The sequence below is a fragment of the Amia ocellicauda genome, chromosome 9 (assembly GCF_036373705.1).
Source record: "Amia ocellicauda isolate fAmiCal2 chromosome 9, fAmiCal2.hap1, whole genome shotgun sequence".
Lineage (NCBI taxonomy): Eukaryota > Metazoa > Chordata > Actinopteri > Amiiformes > Amiidae > Amia > Amia ocellicauda.
Genome location: NC_089858.1, coordinates 22,734,685 through 22,757,690, shown reverse-complemented (window position 1 = coordinate 22,757,690; position 23,006 = coordinate 22,734,685). Strand labels below are relative to the sequence as shown.

General features: G+C 38.0%; 1 protein-coding gene across 1 annotated transcript; it reads left to right on the top strand.

The window, feature by feature from the left end:
* The first annotated feature begins 150 nt into the window (after positions 1-150).
* Positions 151-22,937, top strand: cmtm4 (CKLF-like MARVEL transmembrane domain containing 4). The gene is made up of 4 exons (XM_066713726.1): positions 151-1,167; positions 12,522-12,698; positions 17,528-17,626; positions 19,516-22,937. Exons 1-4 carry the CDS (start codon positions 982-984, stop codon positions 19,678-19,680), a joined length of 627 nt encoding a protein of 208 aa, XP_066569823.1. The 5' UTR covers positions 151-981; the 3' UTR covers positions 19,681-22,937.
* Positions 22,938-23,006: the final 69 nt, after the last annotated feature.

The following is a 23,006-nucleotide window of genomic DNA, read 5'->3' as shown; positions in this document are numbered from 1 at the left end:
AAATACATAATGTACACACACACACACACACACACATACAAACATTTAAAATAATTCCTTAAAACTATTCGAATGTGGAATAAGCGCTGTGGTTGAAAGGGAGGGTACCTGAGTAAGCGTCACTAGTGCACACCTGTGTACACGTCATGATCGCCAGGGCTCTGCACCACAGGCTGCCCGCCCGCCCGCTGTGCTCGGCGCGATGAACACAGGCTTGGCTAGATGGCTCTTTTCCCCTCTGTAAAGGGCTACTTCTGAACAACTATTCAAACATATGAGTTTCTGTAGAAGACAAAAGCAGGATTGAAACACTGCGGTTCCGAGTACCTCTGCTCTTCGGGATGAAGCCGGACTCTGCGATTGTTTCCGTGCTTTGCTGCTTTTCAACACTAATTCATTTTCTCTGGAGGAAAAACGCGTAGTTTGGAGGGCGGAGTGTAGAGGCAACTTCACATCTGCAATAACAACACTGCGATTTCTATTTTCGCCTTGAACAGCCCGCTACCGTACTGTATTGAAGCTATATGTATACAGATTTACTATACATGCATTTTTTCCATCAAGTATTTTTCGACAAAGCAATGCATCCCGTTATTGTGCACAGATGAATCTGTAGAGGGTTCCTGCTGGGAGAACAAGACCAGAACAGCTTTGTACTGTCCAGCTGCTTGCCTTGGATCTACAAGTGCGACTTTTGTTTTTGTTTGACCTTTTTCAGTTTCCTATTTACTTCGGAGTTTTTAACTGATTCAAACCATTCACGAAGGACACTTGGTTTTTTTCCTGGGAACCGCACCACTAGTTTTGGATGTGCTGAAATACAAGCCCTGTATATAAACTTGCTGTTAGTCTTCACTGGGTTGCATGCGTCCCTGCAGTATCCCGGATCGCTTGTGTTTTGCACACTCGGCAGTGGGCTGTATTGCTGAGGGGGTTGTTTGAGGAACACCATACTACCATCTTGTTTGTGAAAAGAAAGCCATGCGGAATAACGAGGAGGCGGACGGGTTTGATGGCGAGGCCTCCAACACGTCTATGATCTCGGGGGCCAGCAGCCCCTACCAGCCGACCACGGAGCCCGTCCACGCCGGACACGGACTTGGGGGGATCAGGTGCGACACCGGCTTTCTGAAATCAAACTGCGGCCTTTTAAAAATCGCAGAAGTGGTAAGTGCCCCCCAGACAGCAGCAGCAGCAGCAGTGTGAAAGTGTGGACAAGCAGCACTCAGATGCACCTTATCCATCCTGATGTTCGCCTTGGGTCCGAAAAACATAAACCGCATGTCAGTGTAGCCTTTCAGTCTTTCATTACGTATTTTATGTAGATGAGCTTATTTAAAAAAATAAGATGCATGGATCAGTGTCCTTGTTTCGGTTTTTTATTCTTCATTTCTCATGTATTTATTTTCAAAAGGTATTATCCAGGAGACGTAACAGTGCATGCTCTCCCCAATGTCTGCACCCAACACAAGTTGTCTTTAAAATGTATGTGGTCATAAAACTGTTCATCACGTGTATGTCGTATGCTTTACATGTTAATTTGCCTCGAATTAAACAGGAAGATTGCATGTGTACCTGGAAGCAAATTAGTGCAGGAGTGGATCCAGTCCCTGCCCAGCCCCGCCAGGTCTTTGTTTGCGCTGACAGGTGTCTGATATCGGATCTGTCATCCTGTTGCTTCAGCAAATGCCTCCTCAGATGCGTTGATTTGATTGTTAATGTATTTGTTTGACCACATTTATAAAGAAGCATACTAACCAATACCCCAACCAATGAATCATGAACCAAATCAATATTGCATTCATGTAGCAGCAGCTCAGTAGTCTTCCTTTCATTTTGGTCACCTGGATTACAAATGGTGGACCTACTTGTTTCTTCCAAATTGATGTTAAAATGCTCATTCGTTGAACTTAACTTTCTTCTGTTATATTTTTATTTTGGATAACGAACAAAAGCTAACATTTTAGTATTGGTTTTATTTGGAAAGATTAGACAGTTGTAAATGATAATAGTTTACGTTTTAATTCGAATTTAACAACATCAGGATGCTGTGATCTAGTTTACTAAGAGGGGGTGGGGGAACTTCACAAGAAACCAACATAATGAATTGATTTTCTCTGGTTGAAATTTCAGGACAGAGAAGAACAAGACCATTCTGTTACACAACATAACAGCTCAATGTTTGTGAGAAGATTGCAATTACTGTAGTTTGCTCTAACTCTCCCAGCTCACAATACCGCTATTAAGATGAACTGATGAAGTTCAAAACTTTTGGCAGAGAATCACAAAATGCTTTTATAACCTTGTACAGAAATCCACTATACTGGTGCTATCACTGTGTAGTAACTATGCAAGCTTTTATTTGGTGCAAAGAGTGGTGTGTAGTAGTACACTAGTGGAGTTGTGTCATTGTCATAGTAAGACAGCTGGATATTTTGTTGCATCACTGAATACAATTTCAAAACAGGCATGGTCTCTTGCTCCTGGCCAGGGCTGTAAAACAGGTAGTGAATACATTGTAGCAAAATATTTGCTAACTGCATTCATGAATACACATATTTGATACAAATGCTGTTGACCCTGAAGAGCTATCCTAGGAATTGTTTCTTCATTGTTTAAGTAATGTGCTTATGTACCTCTGTAATTGCTCCACATCTAGCAAGGCTGTGCAGAAGATGTTAATTTTCAGAACAGGGGAAAGTTTTCCTCTCTTTAATAGATAAAATCTAAGATTTGAATGCCATTTCCTATTGGCCACAGTTGGAAGTGCTGTAATCCTAGGAATGCAACAGTTGCAGTGAAATAATCGGGTGTGCCTGCTCTGGTTTACATTTATATTTTGGCAGATTGGGAGCTCTTATTTCAGTGGTTGAAGGGGGATTATGGTTTCTGTTACATCCACCACACAGTTTGCAGTTTGCATATAGGTAACGTCTCTATATGTTAATAGGATATCGTGAATTTCAGGGCCACTTTTAAACCTGTTACATTTGTTGTGATTTGTACACCGATTTAAACATTTTAAGCAATGTCAGACATCAAGTGTAACTACATGTCAGCTGTTGCTTGTTTTTGTGTGATGAAAGTTGACCACATAAAACACTACTAATTCTGAGTCCCAGGTAGATTAATTAAGGGATTTTATTAATAATAATAATAATAATAATAATAATAATAATAATATTTTGTGTTTATGTATTTATTTCTTAGCAGATGCACTTATCCAGGGTGACTAGTGCAGTAATACAATAAGTACAAAACATAATAAGCATACATTCTAGTACAATGAGCTAACGGGTGCAGACATATTTTTTAAGTCCTAGTTATGTGCTGAAGGGTGGGGCAGGCATAGGAGAAGTTGCAGTAAAACAAAAGTGCTAACAATACAAAGTAGGTAAGAGCATAAGGAAGTATAGTTAAAAAAGAGTGCATAAAAGCAAGAGTGCTGAGCAGCCCAGGAGGTTAGGCTGCTGGTTTACAGGTACAGTGTGAAATGATGTGTCTGGAGTAATCACTGGAAGGTGGTCAGGGTGGGTGTGGCCCTGACCTCAGTGGGAAGTTTTATTGGGTGTAGTATTTTACATTTTCATAAAAAAAAACAATTCAAATTTTTAATACTTGTGATTAAAAACTTTTAAAATCAATTCTTAAAATCACTTAAAATTTTTAAAATCTTTGTGATTTTAACGAAAAACAAAATAATTAACTTAAAATAAACATGTGCACAAAACAACAAAACAAACGTGATTAGAGCAAAACTGCTCACCAACATAAAAGTCAAATACATTGAAAATAACTGAAAATGCATTGGACAAAATAAAGAAACAATTAAAAAGGTAAAAATAAAAAACAAACAAAAAAGGTCCAATGCATTTAAAATTAAATCCAAGACGGACAATGTATTTGACAAAAGAATATAACAAAACGAAACCAAAAAACCCCTAAAACAATTAGTGATTTAAAAACAACTAAATCTTTAAAAACAATTAAGATTCATTTTTAAAATCGTTTTAAAAACAATCATCCCTAAAATAATTAAAAGATCTTGGACTCGGGCTCCAGCAGGGGGAACTGACCGTCCCCGGAGGTGGGTCCCATCATGGGATCCTGAGCTCCCCCAGATCTTGTATGTGCCAGTTCTTATAGACTTCCTCCTTGCCCCTCTGATGGACCTCCAGATTGACGTAGTCCCTTACGAACACCATGCCCCTCTGCGCGATGACAATCGGGTCCAGCTCCTGCTTATTGAATAGACAGATGTTCCGTCCCTCCCACAGTGCCTGCTTCACTGCGCAGACGACACGCCACCAGCACCTCAGGGTGGATGATGATAATCCCCTGGCCGGACCGTACAGGATCTGCTGGGCGGTCGCCCGCGCAGGAACGGCAAACCTGTGGAGGAACGGAGAAAACAGGAGCCAGACCCTGTGGGCGGAGGGGCACTCACTAAAGATGTGAGCCTCCGTCTCCTTCCCCAGGCAACCCTTATAGGGGCAGGTGTCATAAGGAGCTATGCCCCTTCTGTGCATGAACACTCGGGTGGGGAGACACCGACTCACAGCCATCCAGGAGACATCTTTCTGCGTATTCGTGAGGCAAACGTGCGTAGCGTTAGCCCAGATAAACCGGCAGGTTTCGGGAGGGAAATCTTCTATCCGGCTGGTCTCCTGGGTAGATCTCATCTGGCTACAGCACGACTTTATGGAGGCCTACTTCGAGCGCAAAGGCTCGGAGCGCCCTGTAGAACGGCGGGGGATCCCACAAGTGCGGCCTGGTGTTATCCATGGCGCAGAGGCCGAATGGTCTCAGGCTGCTGGCAAAATAAAAGCGGTTCATGAAACTCACTTTCTTGCCAGCAGCCTGGATGTTCTTGACCACATAGGCCAGCCCCTGCGCCTTTATCAGCCGCACAACGTCCGGGACCCCCCTGCCTCCATCCAGGGTACCCTTCACCATCTGCACTCTTTTCAGCCTCTCCATTTTACTCCCCCAGACAAACCGAAATATAATTCGGGTCCCTCAGTGGGAAGGTCATTCCTCCTATTAGGAGCAAGGGGGGGAAAGGAGCAGGCTTTGGAGGAAGGGGAGCAGAGAGGGGCTAGTCTACTGGTGCAGGAAGGCTAGGGAGTGTAAAAAGAGATGAGGGTCTGTAGGTAGCTATGTGCAGTGTTGCCAATACAACAGAAAGTAAGTGTCAAAGTCTTGAACTGGATGCAAGCCAACATCAAGTTAATAACTCTAGATGACTTTGAGAAAAAACTTTAAATTCAACCTTTGATTACTGATGCAAGTCAATATTTAGCATCCAAAATGGACTGCTGGGGGTTTTACACAGGCATATTGAAGCTTTGTGGTAGATTATTTTTGTAGTCTAGAGGTCTCTGTTAATCTAGCAAAGTATGTTTTGAATGAAATTACACACTAGGAAGTTGTTTGGGTATCAATAAAATATGGACTGATGGATATAATCAGGCTTTATTTGTAAAGTGTATTCACAATATTTGAAAACTATCGAGCAAGTGTTTTTAAAAATACCCAATTTGTGTGAAGAATGATACTTATGAATGAATTTCCCCAGAATATTGTGTTGAAGGAAAGGTATATGTTTTATTTTTTTTATGCTATTGCATTTATGTTATGCTGCATGTCGAAAAGTTTTCCTTGTCTGTTTGTTGTTTCAGGTTGACTTGTGAACCGTGCCATTTTATTTCGGTACCAAAGCTTTTGTTTCAGTTCACTGTTCAAGTGTATTTTGTAATTTGTGCTCTGTGGTTTTGTAAACGGCATTCATGAAAAGATGTTTGTATGCGGGCTTAGTGCAGTACACCTAAAACAGATGTCTAAGAGTAAGAAAACAAAGGAAAATAACAGCTCTGAGATAGGCAGCTGAGCCAGGTTGACTCAGAAAGGAAATAGCACAGACGGATTCTTCACGTCTCATGAATTAACTGTCTGAATTCAGGGCATGAGTTCTGTTAAACAGTAAACAGCAGTACAACATGAAAAAACAAAAACGGTAAGTAAAAAAAAGTCAAATAACTTGTAAGGATTGTGGATACTTTTTCTTTGCGTTTGTGTGTGTGTGTGCGTGCGTGCAGCAGTAGTTGGGGGGTTGTTTAAAAGCACTATATCTGCACTCTAGTCAAGAAGCACTATGTGCAGGTGAACTGCTTTAATTCTGCAAACCCTTGAGGGGGGGAAATACATGTTTGTACAGCTTCTGTGACTCCAAATAATCTGCAGTTATAGTAAGTGTTATCAGGCAGACTACTGATATCTGTTTTTTTGGAAGGTTGAAATGAATGTCAGGCTTGTTAGTGGTCCTGAAGGACCCTAGCCAACTGCTATGTGGAATTGAGAGCGATTCTCGCTGTTTGGTGGGGTTGGTTTGTTCGCAGCAGATCTTCGTGATTAGAATGAATGCCCACAGTGTGACCTCTGGACAGAATACTGTGGGCATGTTCCAGAAACCAATTGCTGACCAGCCAGTGAGTACATTCAGTCATGGGGGTCTTGCATCATTTATTTTAAGCAAACAATAAGGACTGTTTTTATATCCTCTGAGATAAACAAGATTTGTATTTATATTTGTTTATGAATGCTTTTTTTGTTTGTTTGAATTATGACTGTTTTATCAGTGTGACCAGTTTTGTGTGTATGTATTTGAAAATACCCGTTGATTCTGACAGTCACCCTAGACGTTGGGTGTTTGCAAACTGGAGCACAAAGTTTACTGTGAGACTGATGGTTATATGTTTGAATTATTTATTCCTTGTGAATTCTCACTGAGTGCTCTGAAACACACAACACAATAACAATGAAGGTCTAGATTATTTTAGCTGATGCTCTACGAAATGCAGTTTGTGTTAACACACAGTATGCATTATGTGATGTAAATATTTTTTTTCTTGGTTACAAAATTGCTCTGCTTCCTCTCTTTGATTTAATATTTCCAGAATTATAGATCCTTAAATACCACTGCTTAAAGTCAGATATTTGAGAGGTTTTATTTGTTTCACATCTTTCATGAAATATGTTGTACAGAGGAAACTCTTTTTACTCCCCATCTTCCTATGGGACTGAAAATGGTGCATCAGCCCTTTCATGTGTTTGCACTGAGCTCATCCTATTTCCAGTCATGGAGTGGATCTGTGTGTGGTGAGCAGAAAATGGTTCATAATTCAAACAATACAACTTGGCTCTCCACTTGTCCCTTTACAGTGCAATTTATTGGACATTAGTCTGAAGGGAGGCTTTTGTGTTTTCTATCCCAGGTAAAGTATCTGAACATAACCATATTATTTTTATATAATTGTCTATTTTTTTTTAACCACATAACTGAGCTCTTTTTATATCTTGAGGGCTTTAGTTAACATTTTGAGAAATTGAAGCTGCCTCTTGAAGAGCCAATGGCAAATTATGTACTGAAGTGACATAACCATCTTATTAACTGGGATAGCATTACATTTAATCTGAACAGAAAGAGACCATGACTCTGTGCTGGCCATTTGAGCAGTAGATTTGTGTTTATTCCATTATCTACTTTCAACATGTATCCTTTATCTCCATTTAAAAACAATCTGTGGGGTCCTGAACCAAATATACATGCATCACCACAATGCTTCAGTTGTTAAAGTTATGTCTGTTATTTTTCTTTTCATGATGTTATCTTTTCAAACTAGTCTTCAAGTTAAGTGAAGCATTTGTGTAGGAAATATGCCCTTCAGCTGGTTGCCTGTAGGTCTCTTTGTTGACCGCTAGTGTTTCAACAACTACAGGTGCTTCCACAAGTAATGATTTGCATAAAGTAGTTTAACATCCAGAATGAGTAAAAGGTGACACTGGTAATGTGTAGAGGAAGAGAACTGGGTTCTTCCATTACTGTGCTGTTGAACATCAATCCGCTGTATCCTTTAATCACTTACGTTCTAGTGACATAATTTTCTGTTTATTTTTTATTTTTTATATTGTCCCCTTACTGCTTTACTTTTTCCTTCTTGGTAAGCACTTTTTATCCAGAGAGAAAAATTATCTCATAATGACAGATGACGATTTCCAGACTTCCCTTTTCAACTTTCATTGAAAATAGTTAGAATCTCCCTTAGCAATGTTTCAGTGCAATGTGGCAAACCTTGGGGATTGTAAACCGACCACTGCATGTCTGCCATCGGAGAGAATCAGGGCCTACACTGTTCATGCCTTGAGTCTTGCTCGGTTCAGTGTTTAATAGGCACTGCCATTTCCTCCAGTTTTATTTTGTATAATGCAAAACACCACAAGAAAAGTCTCAAGTTTCAATCTTTTGAATAGTAGGATGTTGAAGTCTTGAATATAATAAACACACAAGCTCTAGGCAAATATCCCTTGGTAGCCGGTTATTTTTTTAAAACCATACCTTACTTAATAAACATTGTTCTAATTTTCATAATCCAGGTCTTACATATTTTTTGTAGTGCATGTGAACATGATGGAGCCATACTGTCGGGCCCTTCAGAAGCAGAGCTGCTTTTTGAAATTCAGTACGAAAGCTGTTCTGTTGACAGGAAGTTTTTCTGTTTTATGACGACAGATTTTATGATGGTCTCCGCCAGTACAACCAGACTCATTGTAGATGTGGGCTGCATACGACTTACTAGTGGTGGAGCCATTAAATAGACATTTAAGATTTTAAATAAAATGTATAATGCATGATTCTTTTAAAAAGAACATCTGCAGGAGAAAAAGGGCATTCATTTATGCAACATATCGACGCCTTTGTGCTTGGGGGGATGAGATAACACTTTCGTTTTTCCGAAGCAGGTGAGAGTGACAGTGAATGTTTGATAACTGCATCAATGATTAACGAGTAGCATAGCTGCACTGTCTGCGAGCTTCCAGACCCAACAATTCAGGCAGTATAATTCTCACTCTTATTTCTGTTTAACGTGTCACTGGGATTGAAAGTGTGTCCCATATAGTTTAATAAATTGTAATAATTGAACAAAGGCAGCACTTGAATGTTATTGCAGAGCCTTTGGAATGAGTTTATGGTATAACCCAACTAGTTAATGAATCCACTTTGTAGGACTAGGACATGTTGCAGATAGTACAAGAGGCCTGCTAACTTAAATTATGGTTCTTTTCTGCAATTCGAGTGAGTTCACTCACAGAAAGGGTCGTCTATGCAAGGAGTGGGAACCTACTTTACTCTTACCGCCGAACAGATGGTAGCGGGTGAAGGGAATCTGCCTCAAAGTGTTCATTAAAGGAAGCTTACAGTAAACCTGATCTTCAGATGAATAATGAGTGGCTCTCAATCATTTGGATGGATGGGGAGTGAGTTCAATGTGACATATAATCATTCCTTACACAGTGACCCAATATGTTTTTTGCCTCACTACTTACTGTGAGCCCACCACCTGCTCTCCCTGGTGCCTGTAACGGACAACATTTATGAGACACAATTACTTTTCCCTGCTGCTGTTACTCCATTTATGTCATGGTTTTCTAGCCTAAAAACAACACTTTGATGGGTTTTAAAATTGCCTGATGCTTGGATATGTGCCAGTCTCGTTTCATCAACTTTAACCTGGTGCTGTCTGCCAAAAGGCAAGAGTGTTGCTGATAACAGAAAATAGCTGCATTTATTACAGGGCAGAGGTAAAATTAAGACATGGGAGTAATTTCCATTTCAGTGTCCCACTTTTTTTGATTACCATGATAGTTGCCGTTCTGTGTAAGCTAAACTGCAAGCAATCCAGCAAACTAATTCCCGGTGTGCTGGAAATAAGATTTGAAGTCGGAAGTTCTAATCAAATTTTATTATGTGCACGGGGAAAAAAAACAGCAGAACACAGCAACAGAAAGTATTAAACAAGTATAATGATGTTTTTCCAAAGAATTACAAAGCTTTTGCTTTGCTACAAAGGGTTTGACATTTTACAAGCAGTGTCTGGTCATCTAAATAACTATGATAGTAATTTCATTGGCATTCTAAAATAAGCCTACCCATCTCATCAATATTACAATTATTGCTCATGAATAATAATTATCCTCTGAATTGCCAGCTGCATCTAGAAGGTTATTTGCTGATAACAAAGATGGATTTGAAACAATTAAACTCTAATACGAAACAAGTAGAAAATGTGAGAAACTGTGAGAAAACTACAGGGTCACAGCACACAAAACACAGAGGCATAAAATGTTCTCTGTTTTCCTCCACACCAGCCTAATGAGCAGTAAGATCTTACGAAAAGGAAAAGGAAATTTCAGTACATTTTAAAACTCAGGGATGTATCTTCTTCATCAAAACCGTTAATAATATGGAGAAGTTCAAAGAGTCCAAAAAAAAAAAAATCTTAAGTGGCTTTGACTTGTGTTATAGTGCAGCCAGTACTTGCTGAGGATTTATGAGTTTTCAGGTGCCAATTGGAAGCATCGAATGGCTTTCCACTCCTGCATTGTAGCGGCTTAACTCTCATTCATAGATCCAGACACACACACCACATCAATAATCTTGAGATTATGCTGCTGGAATTGATTTCTCGAAGTATGCTTCATTTTAGCAGCCCATTTTAATTTGGATCATGATCATAATACTGGAGGAAAAGTCTGCAAGGAAATAGCCAGACATTCCAGTAGCTAAATAACGTGTATTAAAAAATGTGTATTGTATTGCGTCTCTCTGTTGATATATATAGCGTTTGGTGTCTCAGTGTATTAAGGGCTACATTAAAAAAAAAAACATTCAAACAAAATAAATTGAATCTAACCAAGACATTAAAATACCACTGCGAAACAGAAAACCTGATGGTTGTGGCTCATTGTAAGATGTCATCCTAAAGTTGAATTTCTACCTTAGGTCTTGGGTCTCCATGGCAACTTGCCATTATTCTTACCCAGGTGTCATTTGGTCTAACTAGTTTGTCCACCTAGATAGCCATCACTGTCTCCAAACTTCTTTCCCTTTACAGTCCGTGCCTCTGAGAAAGACCTCGTCTGTGATAAGCAGAGCAGGAGACAAAGAAGGAAGGAAGTCATTGTAAAAACAACTGATTGCACATAATAAAATTAAACATTGCACAAGTTGCAGTCATGTAAGAGTCTGGCTAAAAGACAACCCTGTGAGGCATTAGAAAATACATGTTAAGGGACTTTCAGGGTCACAGAACTCATCTCCTTAGATTTGCAGTTTAAACTTGTTGATATGAAATTATGCTATAATCTAACCAATAACCACTTCTGTATAAGCACTGCCACAAAGAAAGGGATTGTTCAATATGAACGTCTGTATTCTCCTTATTTGTATATGAAAATTATATTGAGGCACTGTCAGACAACAGCAAGCATTCCAATAGAGTATCAACCAGAGCCTCTGTAAGAGATCCATTCATTTACAAGAGTGCAAGTCTATTGTATAGGGTAAGTGTATTGTGGAAACTAGATGCCTGGACGTTTGCAGTGGGAAGTCACCTGACCTGGCAAGATGTTAACTGATGGCCCTAACCAGAGTTGTGAATGGGAGTATTTGGTGTAGATATCTGTGGAGAGAAATGCTTTTTAAATGTGTGAAGAAGTACCAGGAAAGAGATTCCATATGTCTTACTGTTGTTTGCCAGCACTGGTGACAATTCCTGCCAATTCAGCGCGTCTCCCCCAGACTGCCTCAGCCAACGTGGCATTCAGACTGTCATGTTTATGTTGGGATCACTTAATTTTATAGACTATTGAAATGCAGAAGCTGTCAACAGTCTCCCATTAGCAGTAATGTTTTACAGTGATTTAGTATCACAGTGCTAATTAATATAATATCTACATTTTGAAATGGGTCTTACAGCTGTAGTTGTTTTGCTGTTGTTTTATTTTGTTCCAGTCTGGCTTTTCCTTTAAGTTCCAATATTCTTGGGAGGCAGTAGTATTTTTTCAGTGCTTGGAAATCAGGCTTGGATCAAATTGAACTTACCTCCTTTGGAAGGCTTAGAGGTGGGTCTGAGGTGTCGAGCTGGAATAAGACATGACATATCGGTAGCATTTTGACCTCACAGTGCTTAACTTCTGTTGGTTCAGAAAATGTATTAAGAGACAAAATATGGCTTAATGTTCAAGAACACACCTGTTATAGTTTTATATTTTTTATTTTGAGTGATGTCACTCCTCATGTTTACTAAATACAGACCAAAAAAGCATGTGTAGGCCTATATCAATACCAGCAAACATGAATACCATACCAGTTTTATCCCTGTGGAGATGATTCATTTCATAAAGGCTATTTAAAAAATAAAGTAAATAGTTTAATTAAGAAAAGTGGGACATTGATATCATTAGTTGAAAAATCTCTTTAAACTGCCAATGTTCTGGCTACCATTATAAAGTCAAAGCCAGAATAATTATCCATATTTGAGAAATGAGCGATTTCTGATTTGTTTAAATCAACCTGATATTGTTATAATTATTGTTTGACTGTCATTTTGAATGCCTCTGCAAAATAAAGCAATGCACATTCCTGAAATGTTTTTTTACAAACTCTTTCTTGCTTCCTCCAGGTCCTTGCACTGATTGCCTTTATCTGCATAGAAACCATCATGCTGTGCTCGCCGTGTGGAGGGGTGTACTTCTTCGAGTTTGTCAGCTGTAGTGCCTTTGTGGTCACTGGGGTCTTGCTTCTCATATTCAGTCTCAATCTGCACACAAAAGTGCCCCATATCAACTGGATGCTCACAGTAAGCTGCTTTTATTTTCTTCTCTCGGTTGCATCATTAAGGTTTATTCGTTCTGTACATAAGGCATCTTACTGTGTAATATTGGTAATGTTTTTATCAAGTTAGTTATTTAAATCCATAACTTTTATTTTCCACTGCCCTTATACATGTGTGCAGTTGTTTTACTCAGTTTTTGTGTGTTCCCTCCAAATACAAATAAATGGCCTTTCATCTTGTTTATGGCTTCAAAAGCACAGCGTATGACAGAGCATTTTCAAAACCAAAAAACATCCTCTCATAAGACTGAAAATCCAGATTTTCTCTTTCATTTTTTTTATTTTTTTTATTTTTTATAATTTGTCCATTTTCTCTGCGATCCATGAATTGTCTTATTCTTATCAGCACAAACTGTGCTGTGAAGGCTGTTTAGTAAACCTTCTCATAAATAAGTGTACTATAAAGTTTGTTTTTTTGTTTTTGCTGTGTAGGGCAAATTGAAAATACTGTTGCCATGGTTCATTACAGAAATACGGTTTATAGCCTGTGGTTGGGATAAAGTTTAGATAAACAATGGCTTTCAAACGCTTTAACAAATAGATACTGCTGCTGCTTGGCAAGCCTGTATATTTGAGGGCCAGAGGAGTCTAAGTATAGCTTTTCATTTGTTCTGGAATGGAGCTCTCTGCCTGGATAACTCGTTTTAAGACTTTCTGATTGTGTTTATGTCTTTGGGTTTAAAGCTTGCTGGACTGAACACAAGGCTGTCTTGGCATTACATGTGGCCAAGATTTATAGATGACACAGCACTCCCTGAAAAACCAAAAGGGTTCTCTGTTTCCACTTCTATTAAAGCAGTTTTCTGACACAGAAATTACCAGTTGGTGAACTGTTTTTTGAAATTTGCTAGCTCTGCTAGAGGGGTTTATTATTAGAAGTGTATGTTATATGATAGTATCCTTGTAAGTGAGTTTTTTTTGCGTGTTATTGTTGGCTCCCGTGGAGGAAAGAAGTAATTATCTTTCTTTTGCATTAAATGCATTTGAGTTTGATTAGAAAGAAGCAGTAGATACCTGTCACGTGGAGTTTGTTAACAGAAAGGACTGATTCTGCCAGAACTGTTGAAGATTTTAAACTCATCATGTTGCCGAGGATGCATGTTTTATTTCTACATTATTTAAGATACAAGTGGGGTTATTGCGGGAGGTATTTGGCTTCCCTTATTTTCTTTATGACGTAATGCCTAGGGACATTAAGCTCCTGGCAGTGGGGCCCTAAGTGAGGTTACTGGGGAATGCTGGCTGTTTTTGGGCCTGTGTATTGGCAGGGGAGTATGCCCATCAATGACATTCTTACAAAGGCAGTCCAGTGCTGCACGTTCGGCCCTGTGCATTGCTAAACAAAACAGAAATTACACATCTGAAGCAAATTAGAACCTCAATTTTCTAGTGAATGGATGTAACGCTGAATCAACACAAATTCACCTTTTTTGATGTGTGCGTTTGCATACATTTAAAATATCAACCCCTCCTGTTAATTCTCATGACACTCTAATCTGCTTTCTTGAGGACTTCAAGGAGCTGAAGCCACATACAGAAACCTGATGGCAAAATATAACGCACAACCCTTGTCTTAAAAGATGTGCCAAGTGAATTTAGGGCAATTGCTTTTTCCATGTGAAAACATCTCAAGCTCTAGTCTCTGGTGGAAAAGGACTCCTCAATTATCCTCAATATCTCCTCAAATACAGATGTTGTTTTGATGCTGTAAGGGTGCGGTGTCAAGTGAAGATACAGTTAGCCTGTCAGCCAGGTAATCTCTTATTTTAAGGGGAGGAAGGTATAGGGTCGGGTTTGGAGGTGCACGGACGAAACTGATGATCTGCTTTAAGTTCCTTTTGAAATGAATTTCCTAGGCCTCTGAATTAAGAACTCTAAGGACAAAAACACATTCCACGTGTGTCTTCCTAATGGCCATAACAGATGTGTATTTGAGCATAAGCACAGGATTTTCAGATTGCTGTGCCTGCAGTCTGCATCCATATGCTCAGCAGCCTCTATGAAGTGAGATTACGTGTTTGCGCTGTGTCCTTCTGATTTTGTGTAATTCAGACTAAACCCAGCAGATCTGTGTTGCTGTTTAAATCCCTTCCTGTATTGTTCATTATAGCTTGAAGGGGCAATTAGAGCTTGTCCTTATAATTTAATAATTGAATGTTATCGAGTCCTAAATGCAAACTTTTTCCTCCATGTTACTCCATGCTACTTCAAAAGAAAACTGGGTAAAGCTTAGTTTCATTCTGATGAGCTGCATGCAGAATAAAAATGTATGAAAAAATAATTTTCAAGTTTTCTATTTTTTTTTTCTCTGCTTCTGATAAAATTCCATTGAAATGAGATTTAATAGCAGCTTTGGTTCTGTAAATATTTTGCTCTTCTTGTGAAGTACACTCGTGCCATTTAATATTTTATTTGCAGAAGCCTAGGGCTTCCTGTTTCCAATAGTGTTATGAAATAAAATAGTCTTAGGAGAATTTTAAAGACCTCCTAACACATACTTTTCATTATGTATAAATAATTGCTTTAAATAAAATAACTGACTTAGTTTCTGTTATTTCATTGTACTTTCATGGGTCCTTTCTGTGAGTAATATGGTTTACAGACAAGGTTTACTGTACATTTAACTTTTTATACAGGGAATTTGCTTTTCTTCGTGCAGCAGCATACAAAGTCACTTATCTGAAAATCCCCTAGTTTGGGATATCGCATTAACAAAGTGGAGAAGGGTGTCATGTGAGGTGGTATAGGCAATGACTTATGTTGTGCTTCCTGTCACATGAAAACCTTGGCAAAGTCATGCAATGATGCTTATTACATAGTTAGTATTGAATTATGTTTTTGTATAATCATTGATCCTTCAATAATTACTTATTCAGGATTTGTTTATTCAAATCTTGTTTTTTAACCTACTTTGTCTCTCTCCCTCTTCATTCTAAATGTCTCAATTAAATGAGACTTTACACTATTATGTTCACTGGAGTTCATATTCGATTAATTAAAATATTGCCAAATGTTTATATAATTTGCATTTTGAAACATATTTCTCAAAACACAGGAAATATGTTGTGAACAACTGCTGAATGAATAGGTTTTAAAATACAAGTGTTAGGACAGGATTTTATCCCTGTGTGGGTGTTAAATGTTTTGTTTTGTTTTTTTTCCACCCACCTGCAGTTTTCCAGACACAATTAAATTTTAGAGGCAGTCAGTGAACAGAGAAAAATAAAAGTCTGCAAGATTGGGGATTATGGGAGAAGGGCTTAAAATAACTTGTCAGCATTAACTAAGCTGTTGTAGCCACATGTCCCATTGAGTTAAAAAAAACTCACCTGGCATAATCTTCAAACAAAACCGCTTTAATGTGGCTGAACTATCCTTCTGTTCATGTTGTTTTTCTTTTTACATGAATGCTACAATTTGTTTTGGTGGTGGTGCTTGCACAACAACACACCTTCATCCAACCTTACTCTCAGACCTTCGTGACTGGATTAGTTCTGACTGTGCAACCAAACCAAATAGACTAGTCAATAGACCTCCTCTCATTCATAACCTTTCTTTTGTTATCAATCAATCAATATATTTTGTCTCCAACTCTGAATCCCCACTCTTCCTTCCTCCAGTGCCACAGAGTACTCATGGAATATTCAGTAGAATTGTAAAGATGGCTGGTTTAACCTCAACTTTTTAAATATGTAGGAACACAACAGTGTTTGGGTAAAATGTAGGCCTAAGCTTTTTTTGTTCTTTCATGTCATCCACGTTAAATACTGAAACCATTAACATCTTCCTTAAGTCATAACAGATTTTATAACTGCATTTTTTAAATCGCAAGAAAAGGAAACTTTCCTATAAAATAATAAGGAACAAAAATGACAAAGACATTCTGTGAATCACAGTGTTCAGTGTGGCTCGGTTGATTTTCAATAAGGTAGTGCCTCCTTGTTCTGCTTTTTAGTTAGTTTTTTTTTTTTTTGAGTGCTGAGATTCTTTGCATTATTGGATACTGTTTCATTGAGAGAGACATTACTTGCAAGAAATGTATTATATTGTAATTTTTGTTATGGTTACTCTCTGCCCTCCCAGTGGGAAAGCTTTGTATGGAGTTTATAAGGTAGACCTTTGTAACATGTTTAGCCATAAAATATAAAGAAAAAACTGATTAAATCTGAAAGAGTCACTGTTTATTTTACAGTGAAAGTCCTTGCTGTATCCTCAAAAGCAATGTGAAGGTTAAAGTCTGCTGCCTCCACACTTTCAGAGTAATGCAGGAAGCTGATCCTCTAGCCACGCTTGCATGTAAACAATAACAAAACAAAAGGGATCAGATTCTTAGCATAGATAATACAAAGTGTCCATGATTTGATTTTGCCGATCTGGAATAGTATAGCTTTTCACAATAAATATTTTAAGTGTCTTCTTGAGGATAGCAGGTTGGTCTGTTGAAATATGGGCACTTCTTGCACTTTAACCATTTTTATCTTTTTCATGCAACTGTGCGTGTATAAATGAATAAGAAGGCTATATAATTTGGTTTTGAATTTTGATGTTTTTTTGTATCTGATTCCCTGTATATGAGCCCTAATGTTATTAAACTAATATATTATAATTTATAATTGCATTAAGGCCCCGTGCAGGTGGCATCATCTGCTAAAATGTTGATTTGGGCTTTTGCCCTTGCCTTGAGCTATAAACACAATCAATCATCACCCTCTCTGTTTTGACATTAGTGCTTAATCATCTTCTGAACAAATGTGAGATGAATTTCAGCTGGTGTTAACCTGTCTCTCTTTGTAGGACCTGGTGAACACTGGAGTCAGTACATTCTTCTTCATCCTGGCCTCGATCGTGCTGGCAGCACTGAACCACAAGGGCGAATCAGAAATCGCAGCAGTGGTGAGAGGCGGCCCTTTCTTTGACTCCCAGAAATGACCCTGTTATTGATCCCACAAGGTCACACATTCCTGAAGTTGCTGTCCCGTTAAGCTGGTCAAATGTTTATCTTCTCCCAAACTGTGCCCTCAGTTAAGCGATTCCCTAATTAAGATGAAGAGAACACACTTATTTATTTATTTATTTATAATTTACTTTTTTTTTTTACAAAGTAGCTCGTTATAAACTGGTTCCTGGAACTCTGCACTCTCTGTGGCAAAGTAAATGATTGCTTAGAGAATACTACTCTGTTTTTTAGTACGTTTTAAAAAGATCAATAATGAGCAACATTAAGCTCATGAGAAACTAAAATTATAAACGATTCTAACAACATAAAACATTGGTATTGTGGAGTATACAATCTGTTGATCCCTATTGATCACCGGACCTTTAACTGATTTAAGAGATTTATATTTGAGCCTTCAGCTGTTGCTTTTTACCCCAATTCAGAGATCAACAAATGACTTCCTCATTTCAATGTGGAGTAAAGCAACACTCCTTCTCTCGAGTGTATTTGCTGCCCTCTTGTGAATGCACAGTTGTACTGCTAATAAACAAATGCAGGCCTGCCGTGCTGCATGCTGAATTGAAACTCTTCTGCTGTGAGTGGGAGTCCCTCCCACCAAAAGCTTTTCTCTTCATCTTCAGTAATGTGCATGTGACCCATGTGTGCCTGAGAAAACATTTAGGAAGCATGGCATGATACAGTCAAGGGGAACTAAAGACTGCTGCATATGTTTACTATAGCACACCACTTCCTACTTCAGCTGCAAGTACATCTGAGGAGACAGTGTGGCAGTGTTCAGTTTCAGATTCACTATGAATTCAGTTTCTTTTGCTGGATTGAATACAGCAACATTCAAATATTCTCACATAGTGCCATATCTTACTTCTGATGTGTCTTAGCCTTGAATTGAGCTGTGTGAAATTACACCTAACCCACAAGTAAGTCAAAAGCACAGTAACAGATGCAGAAAAAAATGTTAAGGCCTCATTAAGATAGACACTCTCGGCTCAGTTTCGTTCTTTTTTTTTTTTTTTTGCAAAGGCTATTTTGTTGCCCACGATTGGAAAATACATACCAGAAATTCATACTCCTTTTTTTGGCTAGATAACAGATTATTTTCACTCCATAGTGCACATTATAGTTAGGATGTGGGTGTCTTGATTACAAGAAGAATGCAACTCCCTTAAGCTATTTAATATATTGTTCTGTCATACAAGAACATAGAGACCATTTCATTTCTATTCTTTCATAACTATAGAGACTTGGATTTATGCAGTATTCTTTTCTGAAACCCCACTCATTTGTTATTGGGAGTTGTATGGTTGCACCAGAATTTGTGCAGAGTCGTCTATGACGCAGATGTTCTCAGCAGGATGTTGTACGTATGTTGACTGGGAGAGGGGTGGGCGCTTTAATGCTCCCTTTAACTCGGAGGTCTTTAAAGCATTCTTCCTGGTGTGTGTTTGTCATGGAGATTTTGTCAGATGTGCTACTTAGGGTGGGGGCGTAAGTTTTGAGGTTTCTGTAACTTTGTAATAGCAGTGTATTCAAATTTACTGGTAGAACAAACAACTTGATTCATATGAAACAGTGGGGTCTCCTGCCTATTATAATGCTGTTGGTTGTTTTATATTCTAAATTGCAATCCTGTTACATGTTTTACTTACAGTTTAGTTTCACAGTTCACAAGTGACGTATAAGTGCAGAAATATTCCACAAAGAATAGTTGATTTGTAAGATAGCTCTCATCTTTCTCCGTCTTTTCTTCCCATGGCTCTTTTTGCATAATTTTAAGATCATATTAGAAAGACCTATGCTGATCATATCAAAATACATCATTCCCCAGGTGTTTGGGTTCCTGGTGTCCACAGTGTACGCCTTCAACACCTATCTTATTGTGAAGAAGTGGCGTATGGGAGACGGGCGCTCCGGTGCCGTGCAGACCAGCGAGTACACACGGGCCCGGACAGCGTCACGTGGAGAGATAGAGGCCCGGGCAGAGATCCAGTGACTTGATGCCTGAACAAAAGGTGGGACTGTGAATACTGGACCAGCATTGACACCACTCCACTTGGGCTCTGTCTGTCTAAGGGATGGGCCCATGATTAGAGTGTGTTGTGTTAAACAAGAGGGTGGGTGAGGGACTCTTTCAGGAACTTTTACTGTTAAGGTAAAAATAATTTGAAAAACATCTTTGGAATTAATATAATTCAATGTGTATGAGGTGTTTTTATTTTTAAGTAACATAATGATTTGTTTGGAAATCTTGTCACCCCAAAAAAGTGACCACTTTCCCAGGGCTCCTCTGTATAATTTAATATTCTTCTCTTAATGGTTAGCAAATGGCACAGTTAGTTTCAAAACTTTTTTCAAATGCCAGTGAAGGATGAGGATTTCTTCCATGGAGATTGTTATATTTCACACTTTGGGGGGAAAAAGGCACCAGGAAATGCCCTAGGTGTCAACAACATAATGTTCCTTTTGTTCGGGTTTGGAGAAAACATATTTTTAATTAGTCTTCCTGCAGGAAAAATTGATATAGAAACTTGCCTTTTAGTCCCCACTTTCAATATAAACAAAGCACAAGGTTGTTTTTTTTAAACAGTCATCTTCATAAATAACATCAGTGAAGCGTCCAGTTTATTAATCTACGTGCAGAGGTAGAAAAAGCTGACAGGAATGATACTAACAGGTATGTCAGCTTGTGAAGTTTTAGTTGGGCAATTTTATCTATGTAGTTTCATCATCATCTGCACTGAACAATGAAAGTATAATTAATTTATATTTCAGTTGTAATGCATACAAATCTGATATTACCTTATAAACTGCATAACCAGATAGCATGTAAATTGCACAAATTCTTGTAAAAATAGTGTGTGCAGTGCTGCAACAAAAATGATGATTCTACAAATATAGGTACAAGCAAGTCTTGGAAATCATGGTGCAGATTTAAATTGGGACCTATAGCAATATCTTCTCAGGAATCACGAATGGACGCAAGTTCTCTTGCAACAGTACAGTAATTGGCAAAGGGTGGAGACAGGACCAATTCATAGATATGCAGGGAAAAGCCATTTTGTGGTGAAAGGAAATATAAGGGGCATGGGGTGGTTGATGCCTTGTATAAAATCTTGCTGATTGCATCAATGCATTACAGAAACATGTTTCCAGATGTATCTATTAGGCATTCTATCTTGTCCACACAAATCAAAATGTCTTGATTCACTTTGCACACAGTTTCCATAAAGAACATTTTCCCCCTCCTGGATTAGGAGCCACTGCCTTTTTGGATGCTGATTTTGCTCTGACAACACATCCATTTTAGAAAATTGTGAGTACGAGTTCATATGAGGTGGGAGTTGATTTTCTGGAGCCGATTTAAAATCGGGTGTAACACCCCTTTTGCCCTTAATTTGGTATAGTAGAGCCTAAAATGTATTATTTTGGCATTCAAAACAGAGTGCTGAAAATGTAATGTAAGGATGTCCCTGGATTCTTTTAGTTTAGTTTTATATATGAACTTATGAAATTGAAGTCCAGTTGTATTTCTAATGATTTAATATATATTTGTTTTTATTAATGACATCAGATTATTTCATCAAGGAGGACTTGGCCTTAAAGGACTGTACATCATATTTCCACTGTGCTTCATAAATCTGGTCAAACCTGTATAGCTATTGAGCTGAAAACATTTTACCAATAAGGCCAAATGAATTGAAGATTACAATTGAAGATTATTTGTTGTTTTCCTTTAAATAACATTGTTTTAGACGCACACTGTGAAACATTGAAACCCTTATAATTTGCTACATAGGCGCAGGCAATGCCATATGTAGTATGTTGTGTTCTCATTTGTATTGATGAACAGTGATTTTATTTTTGGTTTTATACCCAATGACACCTTGTTTTATGGGAAGGTATTTTTGTAACTCTTTGAACACTTGATTATATGTATATCTGCGTTGTGTTACAGGGTGGTGGAATCTCAAATAGTTGTAGTCGATGTGTATTTATTGCTCTATGTATGACCCGTATAAAGTCTTTTAACAGTATTTGTTTTTATATAATCTTAGAAGGATTCCAGAACCTTCTCTTGCTTCACCTGAGGTGCCTTATATTAAAGGTTTAAGCACAGGAGGAGTTATCAAAATCAGCTGACAGACACCTTTCATGAGGTAAAATAGTATGTTTTGTTATTCCTCCTTATTTAAAACGTAGTATCGTTGATAAATAAAAAAAAACATATTTATTTTGTATTAAATTATATTAAGATACTAAGATACAGTGGACCAAATTGGAAGTTACCTCTGAAGTAGGTAACAAATGTGTGTTGTGTTGTGACCTTACACATTCAGTACACAACACCTTGTAACAAACAAAATATCATCCTAAAAGTATTCTACAGTAAACCTCTTGTTTTCTCACCATACCTTCTTTACATTTATGTTGCGTACAAGAATGAAGGAGGTTCAGTTGTTATTTTAGGAAGATTGTTTTACTGAAGACAGATGAATTCCACACACTATGATTCACACAGAAAACCGAAAAGCCGACTAATACACTACTGGAAATAACATCGTAAACTTTTACAAGCGACATTCCACAAGTAGTTTGTGTAACATCTTGTATAATAGATATTTTTAATCAATGAAGGATATTTTAAATCTACCTGTTTTTTTGTTTGTTTTTTACACAAATGCATTTAGACTTACATCTTTAATCTAGCAAGACATCAGGTAATATTTTGTATATCTGAAGGCAGTCTTACAGTCTATGTAGTTATTGGTTTAATGGCAGTGCTTTGTAAGACGATGCCTTGAAAGTTTTAAGGAATTTTAAGGCAAAAAATTCTGTAGGCAGTTATAGATGACAGTAATACATTGTTTATATACATAACCAGATTTCTGCCTCATTCATAATGACTCCATTGTTGTGTTTAGTGTACAAATCAATTTAATTAATTTGCTTCATGTTTCACTATGAAGTTTTGTTTTAGTGATGCAAATTGACACTGTTATGACCTTGAAGAGAACAGAATTTGTGAGTACAGGTTTTACACAATGGTCTGTTTAAGCATTACTATGATCCACACATGGTATATCAATTGTATTGGTTTGCAAATGGTACATAATGTTTTTCTTATCGGAAACCAGTACTCATATCTGTATTATTATAGACTTTTACATTGATTATTGACACTAATCACTGGTTACTTTTTCCTCTGTGATTTAAAACATGTTTTTTGAATAAACTGATCTGACAATGTTATTTGCTTTCTGCTCTTCTTTCATCTTAATAATTGTCAGTAAGGTGGTCTGAATGGAGTCACATGCCTTA

Coding starts and splice junctions, on each gene's coding strand:
- cmtm4 (XM_066713726.1), top strand. CDS start 982: ATGCGGAATAACGAGGAGGCGGACGGGTTTGATGGCGAGGCCTCCAAC. Junction 1,168..12,521: donor TTTTAAAAATCGCAGAAGTG/GTAAGTGCCCCC, acceptor TGCTTCCTCCAG/GTCCTTGCACTGATTGCCTT. Junction 17,627..19,515: donor AATCAGAAATCGCAGCAGTG/GTGAGAGGCGGC, acceptor ATCATTCCCCAG/GTGTTTGGGTTCCTGGTGTC.